Here is a 24,059-nt window from a genome sequence, read left to right on the forward strand (position 1 = left end):
ATAAGGGTGTATTTTATTCATTTACGGTTCGGCTCACCCCGGAAAACTACGTCATTACATTAAAATGACGGTCGTACAGTAAGCTGTCAAAAGCTTGTTGCTTAAATCTTTGCAGCGCTGCAAAGTGGGGAAGAAATTAGGTCGGACAAGCTTTAATTCTTGTTGCAGGGCAGGAATTAGACGGACTGTTGAACAGACATATCGGGGACACTTGACATCTTGTTTTCCGCTAGTTCAGTCGCCGTTTTGTCCGTGTGTCCTCCTGGCTGCTGCTGCGTGATATCCTTTCCTAACGATGAGGTAAGCAGATCCTCTCATTAGCGCTGACACAAGCTAATAAATATTACAGTTAAGGTACTCCATCGTGTTTTATAGTGACAGTGCTGCATATACGTTGATAGCTAAGTACAAAAAGCATCATTTTTAGGTGAGGAAAAGGATGTAAATCACTGCTTTCCTTCAACCATCAATCTGTGCTGATGACAAGGTGTGATAGAAGATAGCGTCAGATAGATTATCGGTTCCCAAAGTTGGGTTCGGGGCCCCACTCGTGGTCGCAAATCGGTATAGGGTGTGAAGATCAAATTCAGAAGTCAAAATGTATAACCAAACTGTTTTATGAAAGCTTATTTATGGTAAATGTGATATATGAGATTAAAATAGTTATAAATCCATCAAATACAATGTGTTGGCTGTTCATGCAGTTTTACTAATTATGTAAGTAAAAAACTTTGAAGTATACGTTTAAATATTTATGGATGTTAGCTTTACATTTACTTCTCATTCCTTACTGCACAGTTTTATCCTAGTCTGCTGTGGATTTATTATTATTACTACTATTATTCGTAGTAGATGTAGTAGTAGTAGAAGTAGAAGTAGTAATAGCTGTAGTATTGCTTTTGTGGTGGTTTTTAAAGAGTAGGCTATATCTCTCTTGCTTCCATTTGATTTTCAATTTTGCTGCTGCAAATTGGGAATTTCCGTCCTAAGGGAGAAATAAGGGAATATTCTGTTCTAAATACTACATTTGTTTATACAGATTAAAAATCAAGAAGTGAAAAGTTGTCTCTCTGTTTCATTGTGCAGCCACTCCTCTAACTGCAAATCCAGTGACTTAAACAAAGACCACAGTTACTGACTCACCACTAATAACAACTACCCACCTACTTCCTTGGATTACAAGTAGCAAATGTTTACTTAATCATTAGTTAGATCACAAGTCACTGCCACTGCTAATGTGGGCCTCTGTAGTTTAAAAAGTTTGGGAAAGACAGCAATAGATGATTTAATGAGGTTACAAACTATGTTGTATTTATTTAATTTTAGCTAATTTAAAAATATATATAAATGTATTAGCCATATTTTTATCCTAGGTAGAACCATACTATATGTTTGAACTGCTTTGTGGCCTAAGAATAAAACAAAAATCATCCAAAACATGGTCAAAGTTTACTGTAAGCTTTGAAACAAATTAAAGTTTCAAGACCAGGATGAAAAAAAAAATCTGAGGCATTAATGTGGTTTCCTTTTCAAAAGTTTATACGTACATAATACATACATGTATAAGAGAGCAACACAGTTTCATACGGTTTTGACATTAGTCTAAAAATAAACCTATCTGAAATTAAAGCTTGCCTTTTATAGAGTTGTAATTTAGATAGGCTTTAATTAAAATACAGTTTGTGACACATGCCTGGTTGCGAAGTAACTAACTTTAAGATCATGTTAGAATATTAAAAATATTCGAGCCAGTGCTTTTTTTGTGTGCTTTCAATGCGTAAATATGGGTCTCCAGTAGTCATACTAAAGGTGTAAGTGGGTTAGCAGGAAGTTTTTCCAGTTGCAGATCTGCTGCCACGTTCCTATTGGACGGTTTCAGACTGGGAGGGTCTTTCCAGAGCCCAGCACACAGACAGGAAGGGGGTGGCTGGAAATGTTTTAGTCAGAGCCTGGCAGACAGTTTGTTTTGACTGTTTGGGGGGGAAAAAAATCCAGTTTTTAGTCTGTGAGTCGGTGGGACAGGAAGGAGAGGGTAAGAGTGTTTAACTGTCACGATTGTAACAACCAGGCAGCTGAAAATGTTCTCCTAGCTTTCATTATCAGCTTCAGAAAGCAGTTTAGAGCTGCATGGAGTGAGAGAGGCAGCCTTTTTTTGACCCGTTTCCTGACTTGCGCCTAAAGGAATTTGCTGCTGTATGCTTTGGTTTTTCACAGACGGTTGCTAAAAAGAAAGAGGAAGAACATCAGAGGTCTGTCTTAAAGTCTGAGCACGATCTTTCCTTCTGACGGAGAAACCAAAGATTTAAGTTCATGAAGTAAATAATTGTGAATCATATGGTGCAATCAACTACCAAGATTTTCCACCTCTTTCGTCGTAGATCTACTGTACATATTTAACTCTGGTTTCTCTTCCTGTTCCAGTGTCGGGTGTTTATGTTTCTCGTTACTATCTCTTATCTGCATAAGGCGTGGTGTACTTGGAGTCAGGATTTCTGGCTAGATGTTCATGTAATGTTATCAACAGACCTGGAAGAGCGCCGCATTTGACCTTTAAACTTTAGTGTACAAGGAAAAGTATGTATTGCTGAAGTAGAATGGCACAATAACCAAAGGTTTGGCACACGTGTACGCCAACTATAGATTGGAGCTCGGAAATATCCACACACTGGTTTTGATTAATTGATCGTCATGTCTCTACTCAGCTACACGGTCGAGCAGATAAACAGCTGAGGCTTTGTGCGCGTCATTCAACAAGCTAATGTTTGATGAGGAAGTGTGGCCTAAAAACATCTGTTGTTATGTAGGTGAAATGTGTAGCTTTGTCAAGTTAGAAATTATAATATTTGTAATCTCTCTCAAAAGATAATTAAATAATGCTGTGAGCAAGATCAAAGAGAAAAAAATATTACCGATGTTTAGTTGGATTTTTATAATTACTGTGCTAAGCATTTCTTTAATTAGAGAGGCGCTTTGTGGATGCATAAATTGTAGTAGAGCTAGCATAATTTGAGCGTATTTTGTAGGTGTTTTCGTTTAGGATGGAAAATGTCAAATACATTTAAATATGGGTTTAGTTCTGTATGGATTCAATGTTTCATAAAATAAAATGTTTATTAACTATTATTCCTACATACTGAAATGATTTCATTATATCTAATGTATACCTGAAAAAAGATAGGCATCTTTGTAAAGATGTAAAATAAGAATAGGTTTGTAAATAAATCTGTTATTGTTAACATTTTACTGAAAATGTCATGTAGAAAATAAACAATACCTTCTGAATAATCAGTGGAAAAATCTTCAGTCTAACCCTTCCTATACTTCCTGAATAGATTTTTTACAAATTCCCACTGGTATTTTAATGATTTATCCATGATGATGGACTGGGCGACTCTTGGCCATCACCCTAATCTTGTATGCGTTGTATGTTGCTGTACATTTGGAGTGGCGCCATTTCAGGTCCCTACAGACCCGTTTCTGGTGTCTCATTGAAAGGACTTTGGACTCATGTGTTGAGTAATTAGATTTGTTTTGTTTTAAATATTACTTTTCTAGACCTTGGAATACCTTGGTGTTAAAAATAGGATTTTCTGATTCTTGTCTCATGAATTGTCTTTTGTTGTTTGTGCAGACAGACCTTCAATGACTTCATTTATTAATCATCATTTTTACAATGATTGTTAAATTGTTCATAAACAATTAACAATAATGACTGTGATTAGTCATAATTTGGGAACGCTGAGTTCAGTGTCACTAGGCACAACTTGTATTATTATTATTATTATTATTATTATAAATCCTTTGTCATTGTGAGACTCATTGTCTCATTTGCAAGGGAGACCAGTTACATCAACAACAAAACATAAAAACAGTAATAATACAATCCACTAAACTCTTCTGAAGATCAGTTCCATAAAATATCAGCAGGGCAGTTTTTTCTGATTGCGTACAGACATGTTTTCAAATATTTTTGTTAAAAATTGGAACTTCCCATGTTTGACCAGAACCATGTTCCAGGTGGAGGGACCAGAGAAGGAGAATGCTTTATTCTCAAACTCAGTATTGGCATCAAGAAATGACCTAATTAAAGCCTGTCTGTTAACATAAAGTAGGCTGACGATCTGAAAAAGCAAAGCATCACACACCAAAGCAAAGAAAATAATGAATGGATGACAACTGCCAGTCTCTTAAAGTGTCTCAAAATTGTTCCTGTGGCCGAATGCTGCTTTTGTTCTTCACAAACTGAACGACATCTCATTGAACCTGGAAATCTGCTCTCTAGCAGAAAATCCCTTTAGGAAAAGTTTCACACGTTTAGTTTGATATCAGTATTTGTTTATTGATCTGAAACATTTCAGTGTGAAAGGAGAAATCTATACGTTGCCTCATGTCAGATGGGACTAGGCTTGTCACAATAGTAAATTTGGCTGGACGATAAGTTGTCCCAGAGGTCATTGCGGTCATTTTCAAGTTTCATCATGGTAATGGGATAAAATGCAAGAACACATTCTCAAAGATCAACAAACTTTAACTTATAATGAACATTTAAGATTGGAACTGGAATATATTTTATATGTCCAAAATAAATAAACAAAACAACTGAAACTACAAAAAAGAAAAAAAGGAAGTCTCTGTAAACAAAATTGTTGTTCAAATAATAAAGTTGAAAGCAATTCACCAGACTGAAGACTTCTGACATCAGTTTGGAAATTGATAAATCATGCAAATGAAAATTATTGAGCTTGTTTTAAATTTATTATACAATTATTACTAATTCATTCATTGCTTATTAAGACAGACCTAGAGAAGACTAATTCTTAGTATCAATTATTCATTGAGTAACTAGTGAGCTTTTTCCTTTATTTATTAAAAGAAGGAACATGAACATTTTTTAATTTGACTGTTTTGTAGTGAAACAACAGTGCAAATGAAACAACACAAACAAAACAACCACATTAAAATATTTGAAAAAGTTTTCAAAATGACCTAAAATTATTAGTTTTAAATAAGCATGTTTTAAATAAGCATATTGTACCTTGTACTGGAAGGCATTTTAGCTTTAATTGTGTTTTTTTCCCTTTCAGATCAGCAAAAGAAGTGCCTTTGAGAAGACAACCCCAGTCTGAAGCTGGTTCCCAGTCATAGCTGGCCTATGCTCCGTTTTTAAAGACCAATCTAAGAACTAACATATGAAATCTCGACAGCAAACCTTTTGGTGCAAGTCTGCACACGTTCAGCACCAAGAAGATTACTGAACTTTAGCCACAAGAAGCAGAAACGGAGAGAAGAAAATGACCTAAGAATGTTTTGCTGAAATAACATCTGGACGTGGATTCTTTGAAACAAAGCAAAGAACAAAGCTGCATTTAAACTTACATGTTGTATTAATCTCCAGCTTTTATTGTGGGATTTCTTTGAACCGTGGGTTGACATTTAACATTTACTGTGTGGTGAAACCTCTTGGACATGGCGCTAAATATGTCTTCAGTTAGAGACACCAAATGGCTGACATTGGAAGTCTGTCGCCAGTTTCAGCGGGGAAACTGTTCACGCAGTGATGAGGAATGCAAATTTGCACATCCACCCAAGAGCTGCCAGGTGGAAAATGGAAGAGTCATTGCCTGCTTTGATTCTTTGAAGGTAAGATATATGTCATTGATTCTTTATTCTAAAGTGAAACTCACCCATAACGTAAAGGTTTGATTGAAAAAATATCAGAATTAACAGTTAGTTGTATTCAAATTACTGGACATAGTAAACTGTCATGTTGTTAAGTGTATATGGTCAACATTCACCTATTTGTATGGGGGAATTTTACTGCCATAATTCGAGAGCACAGATTCTAGATAGATAGCGGCGCAGGTTGCTACAATCAATAGTAGCCACACAGGCACACCCAGTAGAAGAAAACAAACACATCCAGTACAACACTTTCATCCTATTGGCTGAGAGGTTGCCAGGCGACGGTACTTTTTTGTTCCAAGGGCCAGCCGAAAATGACTCGCAAGCACACTGAATATTTGAAAGAGAGCAGAAGTTTTGAGTACAAGCATAACAAGTTTTGAGAAGAAAGACATGAAGTCCTGCTTTCAAACTGAAAATGTGTGCTCTCGAATTATGGCAGAAACATTCCCCCATATATTTGTCTCATGTTTACCTTATGCCACTGCCACTATTGGCTAACCAATACATTATTTGACTGGAAATGATGTGATTCATAACAACTGCTTTGCTACCAAAACTCACCATTTGAAGTAAAACTATCACATTTGTTTGCTTTAATATGGAAACATTTTGATATTTCTATTTGCAGTAGCTTTAATAGTTGCTGAGTTAAATACACCATTTAAAAACCTTGAACTTAAACGAGATTTAAAGCTTTTTCATACTTTATATCTACTTTTAATGGCTGTTTTTTCTAGTAGAATGAGATCAATTCGCCTGTTCTATTACATTAAATGCAATTTAATTTGCAGTTTTCCATAACAGTTGTTAGATATGTCCATCATATTAACTGAGACCTTCTAAAGTCTTTTTCAGTGCAGCACTCTGATGTGGATTCCCCTTAAAGCTTTTATTCATTTGACCCTTGTTAAGTCGGTAAAGATATGTAGGAGTGTTTAATTTGCCATCTGATTTCCTGTTTGCATGAGGTGTCAAACAGTCAGATCAATTCCTCTGCAGTTATTCAAAATGGGAACAATAAGAGAACACGCCATTGAAGAAAGGAAGATTTATAAGTTAAAAAAAGGAAAAAGGAGGTGAGGTAAAATAAAAATATTCCAAGTTTGCTGTCATAGAACTGCAGGAAAATGAGATTGTACTGATCCAATAAAAGATTGAAGTTTCTTTATCAGAGGTGGTAATAAATATGTAGGGTCTTAGTTGACTTTAGTTTAAAGCACTGATCAAACAACTGACACTTAATAAGATAAGTAATTATAATCTTCCCCTAAAGGTTTTAATAATACAGAAATAATCCTGTCCATTTTCAGTGTTTATTTTCCCTAATGAAGATTTCTCAAAGTCCCTCACCGGATTAAGATGCCGACACTTCCAGACACTTAAAATCAAAACCACACTAAATTAGAACACCGTCCTCTCAAATATCATGTAAAATCCCAAACAATCAAGCAATTTTCCATTAAAAAAGACAAAATACCTGCCATATGTTGTTATATTTGGTTATATTTAAAATAATTAATCTCACATCCAATTGGATTAGAGCCAGTTTATCCTTGCTCCCTTTGCCTGTATGGAGCCGGTTCTGCCTTAATCCACTCTAACACGTTTAGTTGCACGTCCAGTACAGCTTGCTCCTGGGATTATTCTCATGTTGAGTCTTTGCTTGAGCTCTTCCTTTTACTTTTATGAACTGCTCCAATGTGCCCTTATGGTCGAGAGGCTAAAAGCATTAACAGAAAGTATAGACCCCTTATTTTGTTATCTGAAAAGGGGAATTGGAATAATACTTAGATTATTTTAAACACATCTGTAAATGTAGCCACAGACTTTTTCTTTTCTTTTTTAACGTAATTTTGTCACGTTCTCTTTGTGTTTAAAAGAGTTTTTGTACTTTATTTTAATTCTTCTTAATATCAGCTTTAGATATTAGCAAAAAAAAAATTTTTGTGGAGTGGAGTTCATTAAATTACTGAGGTCAGCCATTGAAGTGAATACTTGTCATTTTTGTAGAGCCGCTCTTTCTGCTTCATTGTTACCTTGTGAACTTGGAACTAGCTCTTTAAATGAATGCAAAATGAATTTTATATTCTCCAGTCTTGCATGCTTAGCAGCCATACTTTAAGCTTTTTGATTTTAAGTCTGTAGAGCAAATGACTATAAATAACTATCTCTCTGGGTACTTTACTTCTTTAGGCAGCAAGGTGTTCTTGCTGCTGTAAAAATGCTTGAGGTATGATTTTCTTCACCACGTTAAACTTTCGAACTTGAGTTATGAACCACTGACTCCTATAGATTTACTGAGGGGAACTGTAGCGCTAGAATTTGCACTGACCAAGTGAAGGAATGTATTATTAAGTGAAGATTCCTTTTAAGCCACTGAGTCTAAACTTTGAAATTTGGCTTTGAGGGAAGATACATAATATTAAACCACCACATTTTTTTTCCTAATAATCATCTTTGCCTACCCAGGAAGATGTTTTTACCAATACTTTTTTTGTAATGTTTAACTGTCTTCATCACGCTATGCTCCATATAATTTGTTAAATTCCAGGCAATTACTATTGATGCTGCACAAATGTGTCCTAACAGACCCAACTTGCTGTAAGAGGAATGTGCTCAGGCTTTGATTTTGACTCATTGGTATCTCATGACTTGTCAGAGTTGTTGATGCGCAAAACCTATCCTGTTGTTTTGATGACTTTACACGTCAGCTTTAGGAGATGCATCGAAGCATTTAAGAGACAGATGCTTAAAACAATTCTGTAAACTCAAACTGAGGAAAAAATGTAATTTCATATTTCACATCTACATTAAAAATAACAACTCAGAAAAATTTGGCTGCTCTACATTACTGGAAAAGAAAACTGAATGTATCCATCCATCCAACCAACCAAGCAAACAAACAGACAAATTTTAGGAAGCCTTTCTGTGGCTATTTATGTCATTAATGTTGATGTTAACATGCTCTGCCCAATTATTTCCTAGTATGGTGAAATGTTAGGTTTGCAGAGCATAAATTTCTTGTCTAAGGATGAGGCAGGTTGATCAAGAATCTATGCAAAGTGGCACATGATTGGATATTTTTGTCAAAAAAATATTGATACAACTTGTAACACAAACCAATGAAAAGTTGTAATATGAGAGTTTCAGGAACCTACGACATTTTTCTATGCATCAGAAACACTTCTGAAACTTACCACTGAGATAGTAGATGTGACATATTTAAAACATTCCTTTTTTTGGCTTTAAATAAAGCTGCTCTACAGTTGTATTAGTCATATTGCTATAATGCCTGACATGTCTTAGTGTTTAGTTATTAAACAATTATAATTGAAGTATTTTTATACCATTTAGTAAAATGGGTGATGCTTTTATATGAGTGTATTTTAAATGCATAGTTTCTTTTGTCAAAGATCAATAGTTGTATTCATTAACAAGATGAATACAAATGGAAATTTGACAGCTCCTGTGTTTATTTTTAGTTTCTTTCTGGCTTTTCTCCCAATGTAGGGCAGATGCTCAAGAGAAAACTGCAAGTACCTCCATCCTCCTTCTCACCTGAAAACCCAGTTGGAGATAAATGGGCGCAACAACCTCATCCAGCAGAAGACAGCCGCTGCTGTGCTTGCTCAGCAGATGCAGCTGATGATTCCTGGACCGAGTCTGCAGCCTGTGGTGAGATCCTTAGAATGACTCACAATGTACTTTTATTTTGTGACTAAAATGTAACACAGGTCCTCTGCCGTCATTGTCAACATCTTCTGCTCCACAGGGACTCGGCGCTAATACCAGTCTTGGTTATGGGTCATATATCACCCCTTTGAACCATGGAATGAGTCTCATTCCCTCAGACATCCTCTCCAGCACCCCGGTTCTTGTCCCTGGCAGCTCAGCTGTCACGGTCCAGTGTTCCTCCTCCTCCTCTTCCTCATCTTCCTCTTCTCCATCACAGAAGCTGCCGCGTGCAGACAAATTAGAGGTATTAAAAGCTCCGGGAAGTTTAATTTAATATAAAACCACATTAATACTTCTGGGGCTCGTAATGGGCTGCAGCTAAACTCCTTTCTCCATCTTAATAACTTCTTTCAGGTGTGCCGGGAGTTTCAGCGGGGCAACTGCTCGAGAGGGGAGACAGACTGCCGCTTTGCTCATCCCACTGACAGCCCAATGATTGACACCACCGATAATACAGTCACTGTTTGCATGGACTACATCAAGAGCCGCTGCTCCAGGGAGAAGTGCAAGTATTTTCACCCGCCTGCACACTTGCAGGCCAAAATCAAATCCAGTCAACAGCAAGTCAGTCAGACCGGGATGGCAGGCCAGGTCACAGCTGCAGCCATGGTAAGACAGAGTCTCTTACTCAAGTTCATCAGTCGCCTCCACACTGTGTGACAGCATATAGGCTGCGTCTCAGCCAGTGAGATCCGGTAGTTCAAGCAAAGAAAATCTGAATTGAAAATCTCTTTGCAATTGATACGAGTCTCCTGCTACATGGCACCATAAAACATGACCGTTATGCACTGCATTATTGTTAACATCTTCCAATATGCCATCAGACAACCTCACTTGCACAATTTACACAGCATGCTCTGCTGCATTCTGTTAACTGAGAAATATGTTCGCATATAAGACAGGGAAAAAAGGAATTTGTTACATTTGCTTAAATAAAAGAACAGCCAGTACAAAATAAATCAAATCTAAGCAAAAAAAGCTTTGCAAAACCTAAAATGTAATTATGTATGTATATGTCAGTATCCACTAAAGAGATAATGATAAGCATATGCACATCACAGAAGTCAAAAGTACTCGTTGTTGTGTTCGAATGGGACCGGTTAGGTCAAATTGTTTAAACGGTTTAAATTTTGTTTTCAGTAGATGTTTGTCGAATGCGTGCCATAGCTGATGTGTAGCATCTGCAAAAGTTTTCACTGCGAAAAAAAATCCAAATATAACATGTCGCATGTTACTAAAATTAGTCTGTTTTTTAAAAAAAACTCAAAAATATTCAGCATTCTTGAATAGAAAAACTGAATTTTGACTGAAATCATTGTTTTGTGTTTCTGCAGGCGAATCTTATTGGTAGAATTGATGAAAATCTCACCAGCTGAATATGCAGTGCCTTTCAAAAGCAATAACACTCATTAAACTTTTTTTCACATTTTAACCTGTTATCTTCTAACTTCAAAGTATTTTATCATTTTATGCGATAGGCCAACCAAACGTGTAATAAAATTATAAACTGGAAATAAAAGGATAGATTTTCAAAAAAAAAATCCGTTTGCATTTTTATCTATAGTCAGGATGTGCTGTCTTTAAAATGTGGACTTTGTTGCCATTTCATTATGTCAACGTTTCCTGGTCTCTTTTTGAATTTCTTCTATTCCCCATAAATAAGCCAAAGAAAGTTTTAATATTTTTTCATGAGCTAAAAGAACATCAAGTTGTAAACAAACCTTATAGTGACAAAATTATTGTTTTTGTCATGCAAAAGTAAATAGTGTTTTCTCTTTACATTGGTGAAGAAAAGAAAATCACATAGCAGCATTTCCGAGGCTTAAAGAAGTATCACTTTTGTTGCAGAAGATACTGTGGAACCATGATTGGATATAATAACAGCTTTCCAGTATAATAACAGCTACTTTGTTTTCCATCGCAATGCTAAATTTAGAGCATGTGTATTTCTTGATAGCCATCTGCAAAGGCTTAGTCAGTACAGTCATGTAGTGTACGGTGGATCCTAAACACGCTTCTCCTAAATCCCAGTTTCTTATGTAAACAACCTGTCTAAACTTTTTTACTTGATTTTTCTTAAAGGTAAACAATTAATAGAAAACTAATATATAAAAAAGAACTGTGTAAAAAACTATTTGCACAAACTTCAGCAAAAATGCACATTTTGGTTGATTTTTTTTATTATTCACTCTTCCTGAGTTCACATCTGCATCATAACAGTGAGTCAGACTATCCAGGAATGTGGTATTTTTCTAACATTTCTAATTTGCATTTTTTTTTTATCTCAAGTTAAAGTTAGACAGAATCAAAAGGGTCTATTTGCATGAGCGTATTAGTCAGGAGAAGAGTGCAGATGATTCCAAGATGATATACGACATATACAAGAGTTTATGTAGTTTTTCAAAGCAATGAGACACTAAAGAGCTGTCTTGTTTTGGTTCACTGTCATCATTATGCATATATTTGCTATATTTGTTTTAATAGACTTCATTTTTTTACTCTCAAAAGCAGTTATATTCTTTTAATGTACTTTTATGTAAAGGAGGCATCCATCATTCCACCCAAAGCTTTGCAGTAAATGCAGTAAATGGAGCTCCACTCTGTGCTTTATGACGCTGGACGCATGTTTCATCTGTTGATTTGTGGCACTTCTTTGGGCTGGCTCTCATAAAACCAAGTCATCTTTCATTTAACAGTAACATTTTCAGTGCCTGCTGTGTTTTTTCATTTATATCCCTCTCTCAGAGCCATAAGATCGGCATAATAGGTCTAAAACTCTGCTATTCGTGCAAATCTCCACTAATTTTACTACATTTTGATTATATTAACCTCCTCTGAGCTAATCTAGTGAAATCTATCAAGTGCATTTTGAGGGTATATGTATTTACACGTAATCATAGTAAATCTTTGCTAAATCTACTCATTAAAACAAATTGACTTAGTGTTTTTTTAATCATTTAGTCACCCTAGAATATGTTTTTGTTACTGTGCATGAATATTTATGTGGTATACTGCATTCAGATTATTTTGTTTTTGTTTCCCCCCTCCTCTCACCTTCCCACAATGCTGTCCTCCATGATGCACCTCTTCTTGCTGTTACCTGTATGTTAATGCGCTTGAACCCCATTGGCCCACTGCCATCATGTGCTCGCTGCCTGCTATTAAAAGACTCAGTCGACCGCCAAAGCAATGAAGCGACCCCTCGAGGCAGCTGTAGACCTGGTACTTTTCACCTTTTGCTTTGCATGTAGCTGTTGTGTCATTTAAAAAAAAAAAAAAAAAAAAAAAAACTTTTTTTATTTTTGTCATTTGTGATTTACAGCTTCTTCATGTAGCATCTTATCTGTGCACAGCCACCATCAGTAAATGCTTAAACAACCAAATTTGTTCTTTGTTTTTGTTAATATTTTATCCTCATCATAACTTGAGGCTTCAACTGTGGTTGTTTTTCCCCATCTTTTATTATTGTTTTGAATATAAATATGAACTCTTTAGCAATTTCAGAGCAGACATTATAGTTGAACACAACGAGAGAGGATTTATAAGGCTTCACATGTCTTTCTGTCACTTTTCAGGCCTTCCCACCCAGCGTCCTGCAGCCCCTACCAAAGAGACCAGCCCTGGAGAAGAGCAGCTGGGCCAGCTCTCTCCTTTCACCCAGTTTATTGCACTACCAGCAGGCTATGGCTAATTCACAGTTGCAGCAGGCTATGGCAGCATTTTATCCTGCAGGTGAGCTTCTTATCAGAGACGTTAATACAACTTTTATTAACATGCTTTAGATGCAGTGCCTTGCAAATTTCATACGTTAAATCTTTTCACAGTTTGGAACATTGCAACCACAATATTTAAAGTGTATTGTTTTGAGTTTATGTGATAAATCAACACATTAAGGTGTCACAAGCATGGTATGAGTTTTACTCCAGCTCAGTCAGATTGGATGGGAGCATTTTTGCACAGATATTCAGATAGTTCTGAAGGTCTGAGCTTTGGCTCGGCTAGGATACTTATAAGTCTGACTGAATGTCTGATCAGCTTTCCATCCTAATTAAATAAGAGGATCCCCAAAGCGTGGTTGTGTTTCACTGGGGTTGGTGTGTTCACAGTGATGCGTAGTGCTTGTTTTCTGCCATTTGGCTCATATTCCAATTGAGTCAAAATTGATTTTTCTCTCTGTAGATTTTTATACCTGAGCTGTGAATCTCTGCAGCTCCTTCAGAATTACCATGAACCTTTGAAAGTCTTTCCATCGGATCAAATATATTTTTGGCTTTTGGAATGTGAATACCTATAATAGTACAGCAAATTTGCATTCGATATATCCTTTGCAATGGCAATACTGCTCACATTAAACCTGTAATGACACCTGCAATTCAATATTTTTGCAGTCATGCAATAGTAATTTTTCATGCTGGACTGAACAGAGAGCTGTGAGATGCTTAAAGCTTGGGATATTGTTTTGAAACATAACTTTGCTTTAACTTTTCTATAACTTAATCTGTTTAGCTAATCTTTGATCTCCAAGATGCTGTTTGACTATTATGCACCGAGCAAACCTGTACAGCTTTCAATCTGATTTTTTTATTGAGATTAAATTATATAGAAAGTCTGTTTATTAATTTAACTCCTGAAATGGATCAAAGTCACATCAGACTGATTTGATTTCATAGTAATTTTTTAAAGCAGTTGACTGCTCTGGATTGCTTGCTACACCTTGATTTTATTTTTTTAATGAATAATTTGCAACACCTCATATCATTTTTTCTCCTACACTTCAATTATGTGCTGCTAGTGTTGCTCACATAAAATCCCAGGTCAATACAGTGACGATTGAAGGCACTGTGTATCTCATTTCTGGGTTTCAGTGATTCCATGATGTCAAAAACACTTTACATGGTCTTTCAAACCTAAGAATGCATTTGCAGGTCATATTGGGAATAAAGGGGTCTAATATATCAAGTTTTTCCAAAAGGATTCAAGGTTTATTTTTTATTTTTTTTTTGACAAATAAAAAAACTGTTCTTGAGTTTTATTAGCATTTGCTATGATTTCAATAGGCCTTTTTCTGAGCAAAATATTTAACTTTAGATACTGAGATACTTATGACTTTAAAGTTCATTTTTGTAACACTAGGTTACAGAAACAAAGATTTTTATTAACAAAAATCAATACTTTGATAAAGGAGCAAAACCAGTAGTAGTTGTGTGTATGGAAGAGAAAATGGCAAGAGGCAGGGCCAAGTTAATAAGCTGTCATTTTTCTACCAAATCCAAAAAATATTGACTAAAATTGTTGTTGCAGCAGCCTGTCAGCTATGTTATAAGTTACATCTGCAGGATGTCAGAAGGGATTGTTGTTTTCTGTTTCACCTTCTCAATCTCCGCAACTCTTTTTCAAAAGGAGGAAAAAAGACATTTGTTTTCCAAAATGTTTGATTTTTTTTTTTCCATTGAACATTAAAAATGAATTACTTTGAGATATTTACTTTAACGTGAAACCCCGTGATAAAAATATGGGGAACATTATCTATTTCAGCTGTAAGTATTTAAACACCAGGACATAAAAAATATTCAATTTCATGTGATGTTAACTCAGTAAACACCCAAAATCAGTTTGTAAAATAAACTAAATGTACTCAAACAGACATCAGGATGGTATTAGCAGTGCAGTCGATCAAATAACGTAATCCAGTGCTGTTTAAAAGTAGATATTTTAGGAGTTTGTTCCTCTGGATTATGTACAGTATGTGTTAGTGCAATGCCAAGGAGAAATGCCATTAACGGTGATCTCAGAGAATCAAATGTTGCCGCCCCTCCATCTGGAAAGGTAATAAGCGTTCATCACAACTGGCTATCATCCCAGCAGTTCATGTTTCATTAGGTTTGCCCCACTGTCAAACTGTGCAGTCCCCATTGAAAACATATTAAAACCAAGAGATGTGCATCTCAGCCATGCCTTTTGATTAGTTCAGAACAAAGTATACAACATAGCAGTGTGGGCATGCAATATTACTTCAAAAACAGACCAAAAGACCTTGGAGCAGCTAAAAAAAGGACCTGGGCTTATGAAGAGCTGGTAAATAAATACAAAGTTTAGCTGGCAAAGGTGACAAAAGCCCACAGTGAGTCTTTTTTGGTGGTTTTTTGTTGGTCTTACGGGTTTTTTCTATTTCTTAAACTCTTTTTGCAAACATCCACATATTCTGGGATGCTTAATGGAAATCTAGATTAAATTATAGTAGGTCTGCAATACAGTGCCATTTTTTCTGTTATTAAGGAACAGTACCATCATCAGTCAACAAAGTTTGTTTTATTGCTGTGAGGACATGATGACTCTTGTTTGCTTTTGGAGCCAACAGCAGAATATTTGGCATTTTTAGCTGGCAGCCAAGAGGTTTTAGTTAAAAGTAATAAGCAGGGATCAACAAATTGCTATAAGAAGAAAATATGAAGCACCTAAAAATGTTTGTATTTCCTGTGTTACTTTGATATCACTTATATGAATGGTTCTAACAATGGAAATCTTATTAGTGTTTGATGTAGATATAGTAACAATTACTGCTGCAAACCATCCTGTTTGGTTTTGCTTACTTTGAACATGATGATCGGAAATCTGTATGCTCAATTGAACACAATGATAACAACATGAATAATCAGACTTTTCTCATTATGGTGCTAACTATTGCTAACAACTCGATAGGATATCCTCTATGGATTCAAACAGTAAAAGAGCATTTTCAGATATGGACATTAGGCAATATGACTGATTTAATGTGATACTAATAAAAGTAAAACTGTTCATTTCTGCAACTTTAACTTGATGCTCTCATCCCTCACATTGGATACTGAACTTTTTGGCTGTCATTCAAGAAATTCCAACACTGGTAGCTATCCTATTTTATTTCCAACTCAGATCTAGGAACTTGTTCAAAACACGTCTTATGTAACATAATATACAAGTAAACACATTTTGTTTGATGACATGGAGAACCGAGCTGCAGAGGGACGTTACCCAAATAAATGCAGAACATTTTAAGCAAAATAAGCTTTAAATATATTGGAAATGAGATAATCAAAACTGTATCTGGGTGTTTTATTTACAGCATGACAAATAAAACACATAAATACATGAACTGTATTTCCTATGCTTTCTTGTTTGTTTACTAAACAGTGTAAACTGATGTTAATGTGTTGGTTAAACTGAGTTTGTTCTTCCCATTTTGTAATCACACAGGTTCTGTCTTGTGCATGACTCCTGCTAACAACATTGGTATGTTATTTCATCTTCTTCAAACTGTGTTCTCCAGTCGACAGATAACACAAAGATTAAATAATTTGTTTACAGCACCAGAAAACCAAAACGTCATTGTTTATTGAAACACGAGTTCTTATGGCACATTCTTTGTGCTTTTCTGATCATAAAAACCTTGGGTATAAAATTTCCTCTTTTATTCCAAATGGTTATTTTTGAAACTCCATCACTGTTTGTAGGTTTTCTATGCTGAAGAATTAGGAAATTTGTTCAGCATTCCTGACATTTAAAAGTTTAAAAATTTTAAGTATTTTTTTATATACATCTGTGCACTTGTGGTATTTGTCAATTTCTGAGCAAATTTCCTAATTAGATTTCTTATTAGCGCTCCTTTTATGTTTTCCCTTGCTGTCTTGCTTTGCCGTGTGATCACATGCCATCTGCTGGTCTAACCCAATGATGGCTTGCCGCTACTTTCATTGTATATTTGCTTGGCCAGAGAACGAGAAACATTGCTATGGTTACCATAACGCTCCACCTCCCTTTTCATTGCTTCCATGGTTCCCCTCCTGAAAAAGTCCCCATGATGTACAGTGCTACGCCTGCTACTGTCTCTGCAGCAGCCACTCCTGCCACAAGTGTCCCCTACGCAGCAACAGCACCAGCCAATCAGGTTTGCTCCTTTTTAAAGCTTTCTGTGGTAAATCCTTGAGCTCTGTATCAGTGCTTCATCTTTAAATCAGGGGAGTTGCTTCATCAGCATTGGGATGCCATGCTTGCTTTACAGCCATAAAGCTTCATGTACCTGTAGACCTTCAGCAGAACTGCTAGGCTGCATTTCATTCCTTTCCCTTACTATAGACAACACCTCTTAAGAAATCTTAACAGTGTTGTATTTATTTTTTTATTGCATGTTTTGTGCTTTGTTCAGTGTCGTCTTTTTAAGACTTAAACGGCAGCAAGAGGCTATATTAAGAAGTAAATGTCCTGTTTGTGAGCATGATATGTTTATTACATTTTTACTGAGATTTTTTTGTGACTCCTGCAGTAACTTTGCGAAGAGTGAAGCCAAAAGGAATAATAATAACAGTATAGTAGTCCTTCTTTTTTACTCAAAATCTTATTTAATGTGCAGTTACAGACAGAAATTTACACACACTCATCAACAGCATCGATGTCATGTTATATTTTTGGCTTTTAATGGCACATTTTAACAGTAATTTGTTTTGGGTGGACAGACACGACATAAAACATGTTATTCAAAAATAAGATATTAGAGCACAAGTAGGATTTTATTTCTCTGACCAACGAAAGTTGTATTGTACTTCCTACAAACAGGGTCTAATATATGCATACACCCGCACTGATCCATAGTCCATGCATTTTCAAAATGGCCAATCAAAACTAGTTTGGATATGTGTTTGGATCATCATTGTGTTTCACCTGTCAACAGTATAAAATATTTTAAAATGGTGTCATATTCAATATTTTTCACTTCTATTTATTTCCCCCATTTTTTTTTTTATCTCAATACATTTGTGGAATAAATACAGTGAAAATAATTGCCTTTAATTTTGTGTTGCAGATGAAAGCAACCAGCTCTTTGAAACAGGCTTTTCTTTATTTTTGGTTCAGGGTACAGAGTCCTCTAAAATGCAGGATTCTGTTGTTGAGGAATGTTAAATGTTCCTCAACATTTAACATTTTTAAATGTTGAGGAACATTTAAAAAGTGTTGTACTGCTAAGAAAAAAAAAAAATTTAAAAACCTGTTGTTTGAAACTATTCTTCTGCTTTTGGAACAGATCATCCTCAAGTAACCATCAGAAACAGACGTCAGTGCCACGTCGCAGCAGTTAAAGGTCTTTTTCAACCTCCGTACAAACAGTCTACTAGCATCACACACAGCATACAACAACCTGCATGTTAATAAAGTTGCTACTGAAATGAGGGTTACTTTGCATTTGCTGTAAGTGCACGCTTTTACGCCTGTGTTCAATGCATTTTCAATAATTTTTCGTGATGCGTTCCCCCCCCTTTGCCGGTTCTGTTGAAGTCAAGGATGAAAGCATTTTGTCTCGTTATACACATTGTACAGTAACCTGGTCTGTTAAAAAGGCACTACAACTAGAGAAGTCACAAACGGCAGACAAAACAGTGTAAATACAATATAAAAATCTTCTTTTGAACTAATCTTAACACAATTAATAGAGTTCTTACTTATAAACCATTTAAGTATATAGATATTTATGGTTGAAAACATTGAGTTTGGTCACAGAAATGTCAGGTTGGTCCTATATTGCAGATTACTTTTATCTTCTTGAATGTGCTATTTAATTAAAGTTTGTTTTTTTTTATGACAATTTCATAGTGCCAGATTTAAATATATTTAGCAAACCAGTGGAAAGCACTTATTCTAACTTTGAACCTCATGTTGTGTAAAATGATAGCTGGCTTATGGACATCCCTTTAAAATGCTCAGAGAGATCCCCAGAGAACTGGATCAGTGCTCCACCTTCTGGTGTGCCTTTGCATTGCATAGACAGGCTCTATGCTGAGAGGAAATGCTGTATAATTCATCTGATGTCAAATAGTAGACCCACTCATAAAACATTATGTCCTTTTAACAATATAAACTTCATATTACAAGTAAGATGCTTAGAAGATATGGTTTAAACTATAGGAAGAGCGGCTACAGACATGAGAGATTGCTTGGAATACAACTGCTAATATTTAAACTAAAGTTGTTGTGTGAACATTGTCAGAACTGTTTTGTTTGAATGTTACAAGTGCCTAAACAATCGTAGGTAGAATTGCAAAACACAGTCCATATTTTCACAAAAGTATAGAAGTTACTTTCTCTGAACTTAGAGCTTACTTTGAGTTCCTGGAACTTTCCTGAATCATATTAGTTACTTTCTCAAAACTTACTGAGTTCCTATAGAAAAGGAACAGCATTGTGAAGTGACTTTTCTTGAACTTACTATGTCTCAAATCAGTCCTATGTACCTTATAAGTACCCAGATACAACCCACCTCATAAATACAACCTGCCTCATGAAAACATTCAGTATGTTCCAGGAAGTACCTAGCAAGCTTCGTGTCGGTTCCTGAAAAGAAAACTTGGAAAGTTCCAGGAAAGTGTCAAGTTTTTAGGAAAGGACGACCTCTGCGTTCCTCCAAAGTAACCTCTAAATCCAGTGAAGTGCAGGCTGTATTTTATAGTGCTACTGAATTGTACATGCAATGACATCTGAGAATACTTCAAAAGTTTTGTGTGCAAATCACTTTGGTAATGTACTAATTAAGTCACTGATGTTTGAGATAGATTTCCATGCGTAGTTTGCAGTGCAATGTCAGTGCATTAGTATTTTCTCGAAATTCAAATAAGGTTTTGTCCTTGACTAAATTTCTCACAGACGTTCAAACTGGTGTATACTGTGCATAGGACCTAATATCCAGGTTTAAAAATTATATTGTTAAAAACTATGTTAAAATACTTTTTGGTTTGATAGAATTTCAGAAGTAAAAATTGTTTTGGTGAAATGTACTTGTGTGGTTAAACCATCACAGCAGCCAGACTGTCATTTGTTTCTTTTAAGAGAATAATTTCTCTCTTGTATATTTGTATTTTCTATTCCATCTTTTAGTTCTGTGTCTTACAAACTTTTGGCGATTCTGTGTTTGTTTACCATCTTTGAATCATTTTACACTTCATTAGTTGATACTAAAATAAGTACATATGGATATTTTGCTAGTTTTAGGACACTTAAAAATGTATCCTATTATATTTTATGATGAATGTAATTTATTAAACTGACTTTGGATCTGTTCAGTTCCTTAAAAACCTTGACTTGTAGTTTTAGCCTATTACAATAAAAGAATCAGGACAAAGAAGAAACTGAGAACATACAGTCCTCGTCACTGCCTTGTTACCTGTAAGAGACAACGAATGTCTGTATAAACAAGGCCGTTAAGTTGCTTGTTATGTGCAGAAGTGCATTGTACCACTTGTACAAAGGTCTGAAACTAAAACAGCTTGTGATTTAATGAGACTATTCAGATTGTTTGTATAGCACTTTCGTTTAAAATGTTACAAAGTGCTTCACGCGAGTATGTCATATGAGTTGGTTCAGAAAGATCTTCACAAGATTAGAATAATAAAATGTGTAATAAAGAAACTAAGATATTTAATTGGATGTCAGGAATTAAAGTGATTGAAAACTTTGCAAAATTATGCATACCCCTTGAAATTTCTTAATTTTCTTGTTCTAAAAAGCCACAAACTTCAGTATTTTACAGGTATTTAATAAACAAAGACAAAGTGGTCATAAAAGGATACATGATTTTGATTTATTTTAACATCAGATCAAAAGCATATGGAAAGCAGTTGTTTTTAAGCTCTGGTCTGCCTAAAGAAACTGTAACAGTAACAATTAGGCCTCCTAAGTTTCATATCTTTGGATCTGCAAAGACCTCAGTGGGAGAATCTTGACAACGCAACTCCTAATGTTTCACTTTGCAAATCTGGCCTTCAAGTAAGAGTGACAAAGAGTGGAAAGACATAAAAAGTACAGTTTGAAGTTTGTTACAAAGCAAGTATGGCACATAGCTAAAATGTGGAAGAAATGTAACCATTTGGCTTACGTCCAAAGTTGTATGTGTGGCAGAAAACCAGAGTCCCCCATGAAACAACTCAAGCCGTGCTGTGACACCTTTTGGTTGTCTGTAGGGTAAAAAGACCAGAATGGCATGTGGGGGTCTGCAGTCCACTCACTGTTACGCCTCTGGGATACAGCAGAAAGTTGTCACTGCTCCCTGTCAGCTGACATGTGTAGGAGTGAGCCAGCTTTCTGACTCAAAGGGTGATGTAGCGATTTACAGCAATCACTTCACTCACATCATTTCTTGGTATCAACACACCCCGGAGCGTTCGTGCTGGAGAGCACAGAGATGGGATAGATCACTGGCTGTCAGCCAAGGGTAGACTCTTCAGTAGCATTTATGCATGAAAAAGGACAAAATTAGTGAAGTGTCACTTCCCCAATGTGTTTAAATGCTTAGAACGGATGTTGGACAATCATTTTCCTCTTGTTTTTCAAAAGCTACGTTCTTAACTTGGTTTGTGGTTTATTGTGGTTTACAAAATAATTTTTTTTTGTGAAAAAGGATTCTAATGCCCTGGACATACAGTCTACTTTTGAAACATTGTCATGGCAGCATTAAGCTGAGAGGATGCTGGTCTGAGTTCAAATGAAGATGCGATGAACTAAATAGAGGGTAATCCTGGAAGAAACGCTGTTGGATGCTGGAAAGGGTTTGAGATTAAAGTTGAGTTCACTTTCTAGCAGGACATAGTAACTTTCAACATACAGCCAGAGCTACAGTCAAGTGATTATCGCAAGATTCATGTGTCCCAGTCAAAGTCCAGACTTAAATCTGCGTGAAAATCTGCATCCCTTCACAATCATGCCCTACTTTGTCTTTGTCTCTTAGATAAAAACCATGAAAATACTATGAAGCTTGTACTGGTAATGCAACAAAAGTGAATACTTTTGGAAGGAACTGCATATGTAAATTTATTTACAGAACCAAACAATTTACAGTGGACCAAAACACTAAAACTTTCTGCATACGTAGCCAAATTAGCTAACCCAAGACCTTACTAGTGTCTCTAAAAGTAAGAATATAATGAGTAAAAATCTACCCATCCCTTTTAATTGAGAATCTCAAATCTTATATAAAGTCCCTGATGTGAGTGCATTTCTTACACACTGCTCTATTCAGTGTTGAAGCATTAATAGTTCAGCAGCTGTATTCAATTTTAAAGTATGATTCCTTTTAACTTCAGTTTGTCACTAGCTGTGGATATGAGATTTTCTTTTCTTTTTATTCAACTTTCAAATGTAAAGCACATTTCTGAATATTTGTGTTACTTTTACGGACTAAGAGCTTAGCAGGAATACGCATGAGGCTGTTTCAGGGTTGGATATTTAAGACACGAGGATTCGGACATTAAGAATGTTCAGTCTTACTGAAAGAAACGCCTCTCTTCAGCACTTTGGCAACTGTCAAATGACTAAGAGGATTTATTTGTGATATTTGCCTTATCTTTGATCTATCCTGAGTTTGTATTTGTTCTGAAACTATTGCGTTGTTCAGTGATATAAATTTGACAGATGTTTTTGTTAATATTCAATAAGTTTGGAGTTGTGGTTGCAGATTGTATGACGAACCCAAATGACATACTGACATGCCTGACGTTTATTTGATTGATCAGCCTGGCAATGTGTATGATTCATTTAAAGAGTTAGCCATCTCTTATTAATGCAGCCATTCTGGTGAAATCAGGTTGCATCCTGGTGGGAGTTGTTTGTGCATAATAATACATTTCATGTGGACAGTTTTGTTCATGTAAATTCAAAATTGTGTAAAATTTGAGATATTGCAAATAAAGTAATGTCATATACATGCAATGCTGCGCAATCTGTTTTTTTTATACTTGTATTTTAATGTTTGTGACCCTATATCAGACCAAAGAAATCAATATTATCATCAGAATTTAGTTTGGACTCCAAAGGTTATCTGCTAAGTGGCATGTTAATTATATATTTTTAAAGTTTCCATACAGAATTTTCCAAAAATTTAATATAGTTTGTGATCTTTAGAGCTCCATGCTGTGCTCAGATTTTCTATTTGTTTTGCTATTTTGCTCTAAATTTTTAAGACAAAATGTACGTATCCCAAAAAATGAGCTTCCAGGTGCAAATGCCTCTACAACTGTAACATAAGGCAACCGATCAGCACTTTTGATAACATCATTTTTCTGTCTTCTTTTCCCCTCTTTATTGATGGGTTTTCCTACTTCTAAGATGTTACTCTGCACTGCTGCAACAGAGCAATCAAGCCATATGTGAGGAACCTGCATGGACCTCAGGAAAATCCGGCAACTATAAAACTCCTTGAAGAGTTTTTTGGGAAGAACCAGGGCAGACTGTGAAATCCAGATCTTGAACAATCACTTTCATAAGTGCGTTCCATTGAGATACTTTCCAGCTTCACAATGTTTATCTGATTAGCTTAATTCTTGTGCCTTTAGGGAAGCAATTGACCCAAATACACACAAGAAGAAATGGCTTCTTTTTTCTTCTGTGTGTTTTTTTAACATGTTGCTATGTTGGGAACAAAAATCAAATTCAATACTTAGTTACCATATTTATGTTAATAGTAGATTTACTCGGTGAAACTATTTACACACAGATATTGCCAGCAGGGAGGCTTCAGAAAGTTTTGTAATCTGTGGCCAAATGGGGAAAACTAATAATCTTCTGGTAGCTCTCTAGAACCAGAACCCATTAAAGAGCTTATGAAATATTTGTTACAGTTAAAC

The 24,059-nt window shown here is 35.6% G+C and overlaps 1 protein-coding gene across 7 annotated transcripts; it reads left to right on the forward strand.

Annotated features, from left to right (window-relative positions):
* The first annotated feature begins 44 nt into the window (after positions 1–44).
* Positions 45–23,145, forward strand: LOC106955050 (muscleblind-like protein 2a). 7 transcript variants are annotated; one of them, XM_015045022.1, is made up of 10 exons: positions 45–300; positions 5,085–5,640; positions 9,196–9,360; positions 9,458–9,664; positions 9,775–10,029; positions 12,589–12,642; positions 12,996–13,152; positions 16,654–16,689; positions 17,250–17,344; positions 18,476–18,560. In XM_015045022.1, the coding sequence occupies exons 2-10, from the start codon at positions 5,467–5,469 to the stop codon at positions 18,488–18,490; spliced, it is 1,158 nt and encodes a 385-aa protein (XP_014900508.1). In that variant the 5' UTR covers positions 45–300; positions 5,085–5,466; the 3' UTR covers positions 18,491–18,560. The 7 variants fall into 7 exon arrangements, with proteins under 7 accessions (XP_014900508.1, XP_014900492.1, XP_014900514.1 ...); XM_015045006.1 differs by lacking the exon at positions 17,250–17,344 and having other exon boundaries at positions 18,476–23,145; XM_015045028.1 differs by lacking the exon at positions 16,654–16,689.
* Positions 23,146–24,059: the final 914 nt, after the last annotated feature.

Source organism: Poecilia latipinna, unplaced genomic scaffold (assembly GCF_001443285.1).
Source record: "Poecilia latipinna isolate Pla-1442-1.1 unplaced genomic scaffold, P_latipinna-1.0 Scaffold37, whole genome shotgun sequence".
Lineage (NCBI taxonomy): Eukaryota > Metazoa > Chordata > Actinopteri > Cyprinodontiformes > Poeciliidae > Poecilia > Poecilia latipinna.

Bases quoted from the DNA above. Each gene is read 5' to 3' on its own strand.
- LOC106955050 (XM_015045006.1), top strand. From the start codon at position 5,467: ATGGCGCTAAATATGTCTTCAGTTAGAGACACCAAATGGCTGACATTG. The intron at 5,641-9,195 runs GTAAGATATATG...CTCCCAATGTAG, and splicing joins CCTGCTTTGATTCTTTGAAG to GGCAGATGCTCAAGAGAAAA. The intron at 12,643-12,995 runs GTACTTTTCACC...GTCACTTTTCAG, and splicing joins TCGAGGCAGCTGTAGACCTG to GCCTTCCCACCCAGCGTCCT.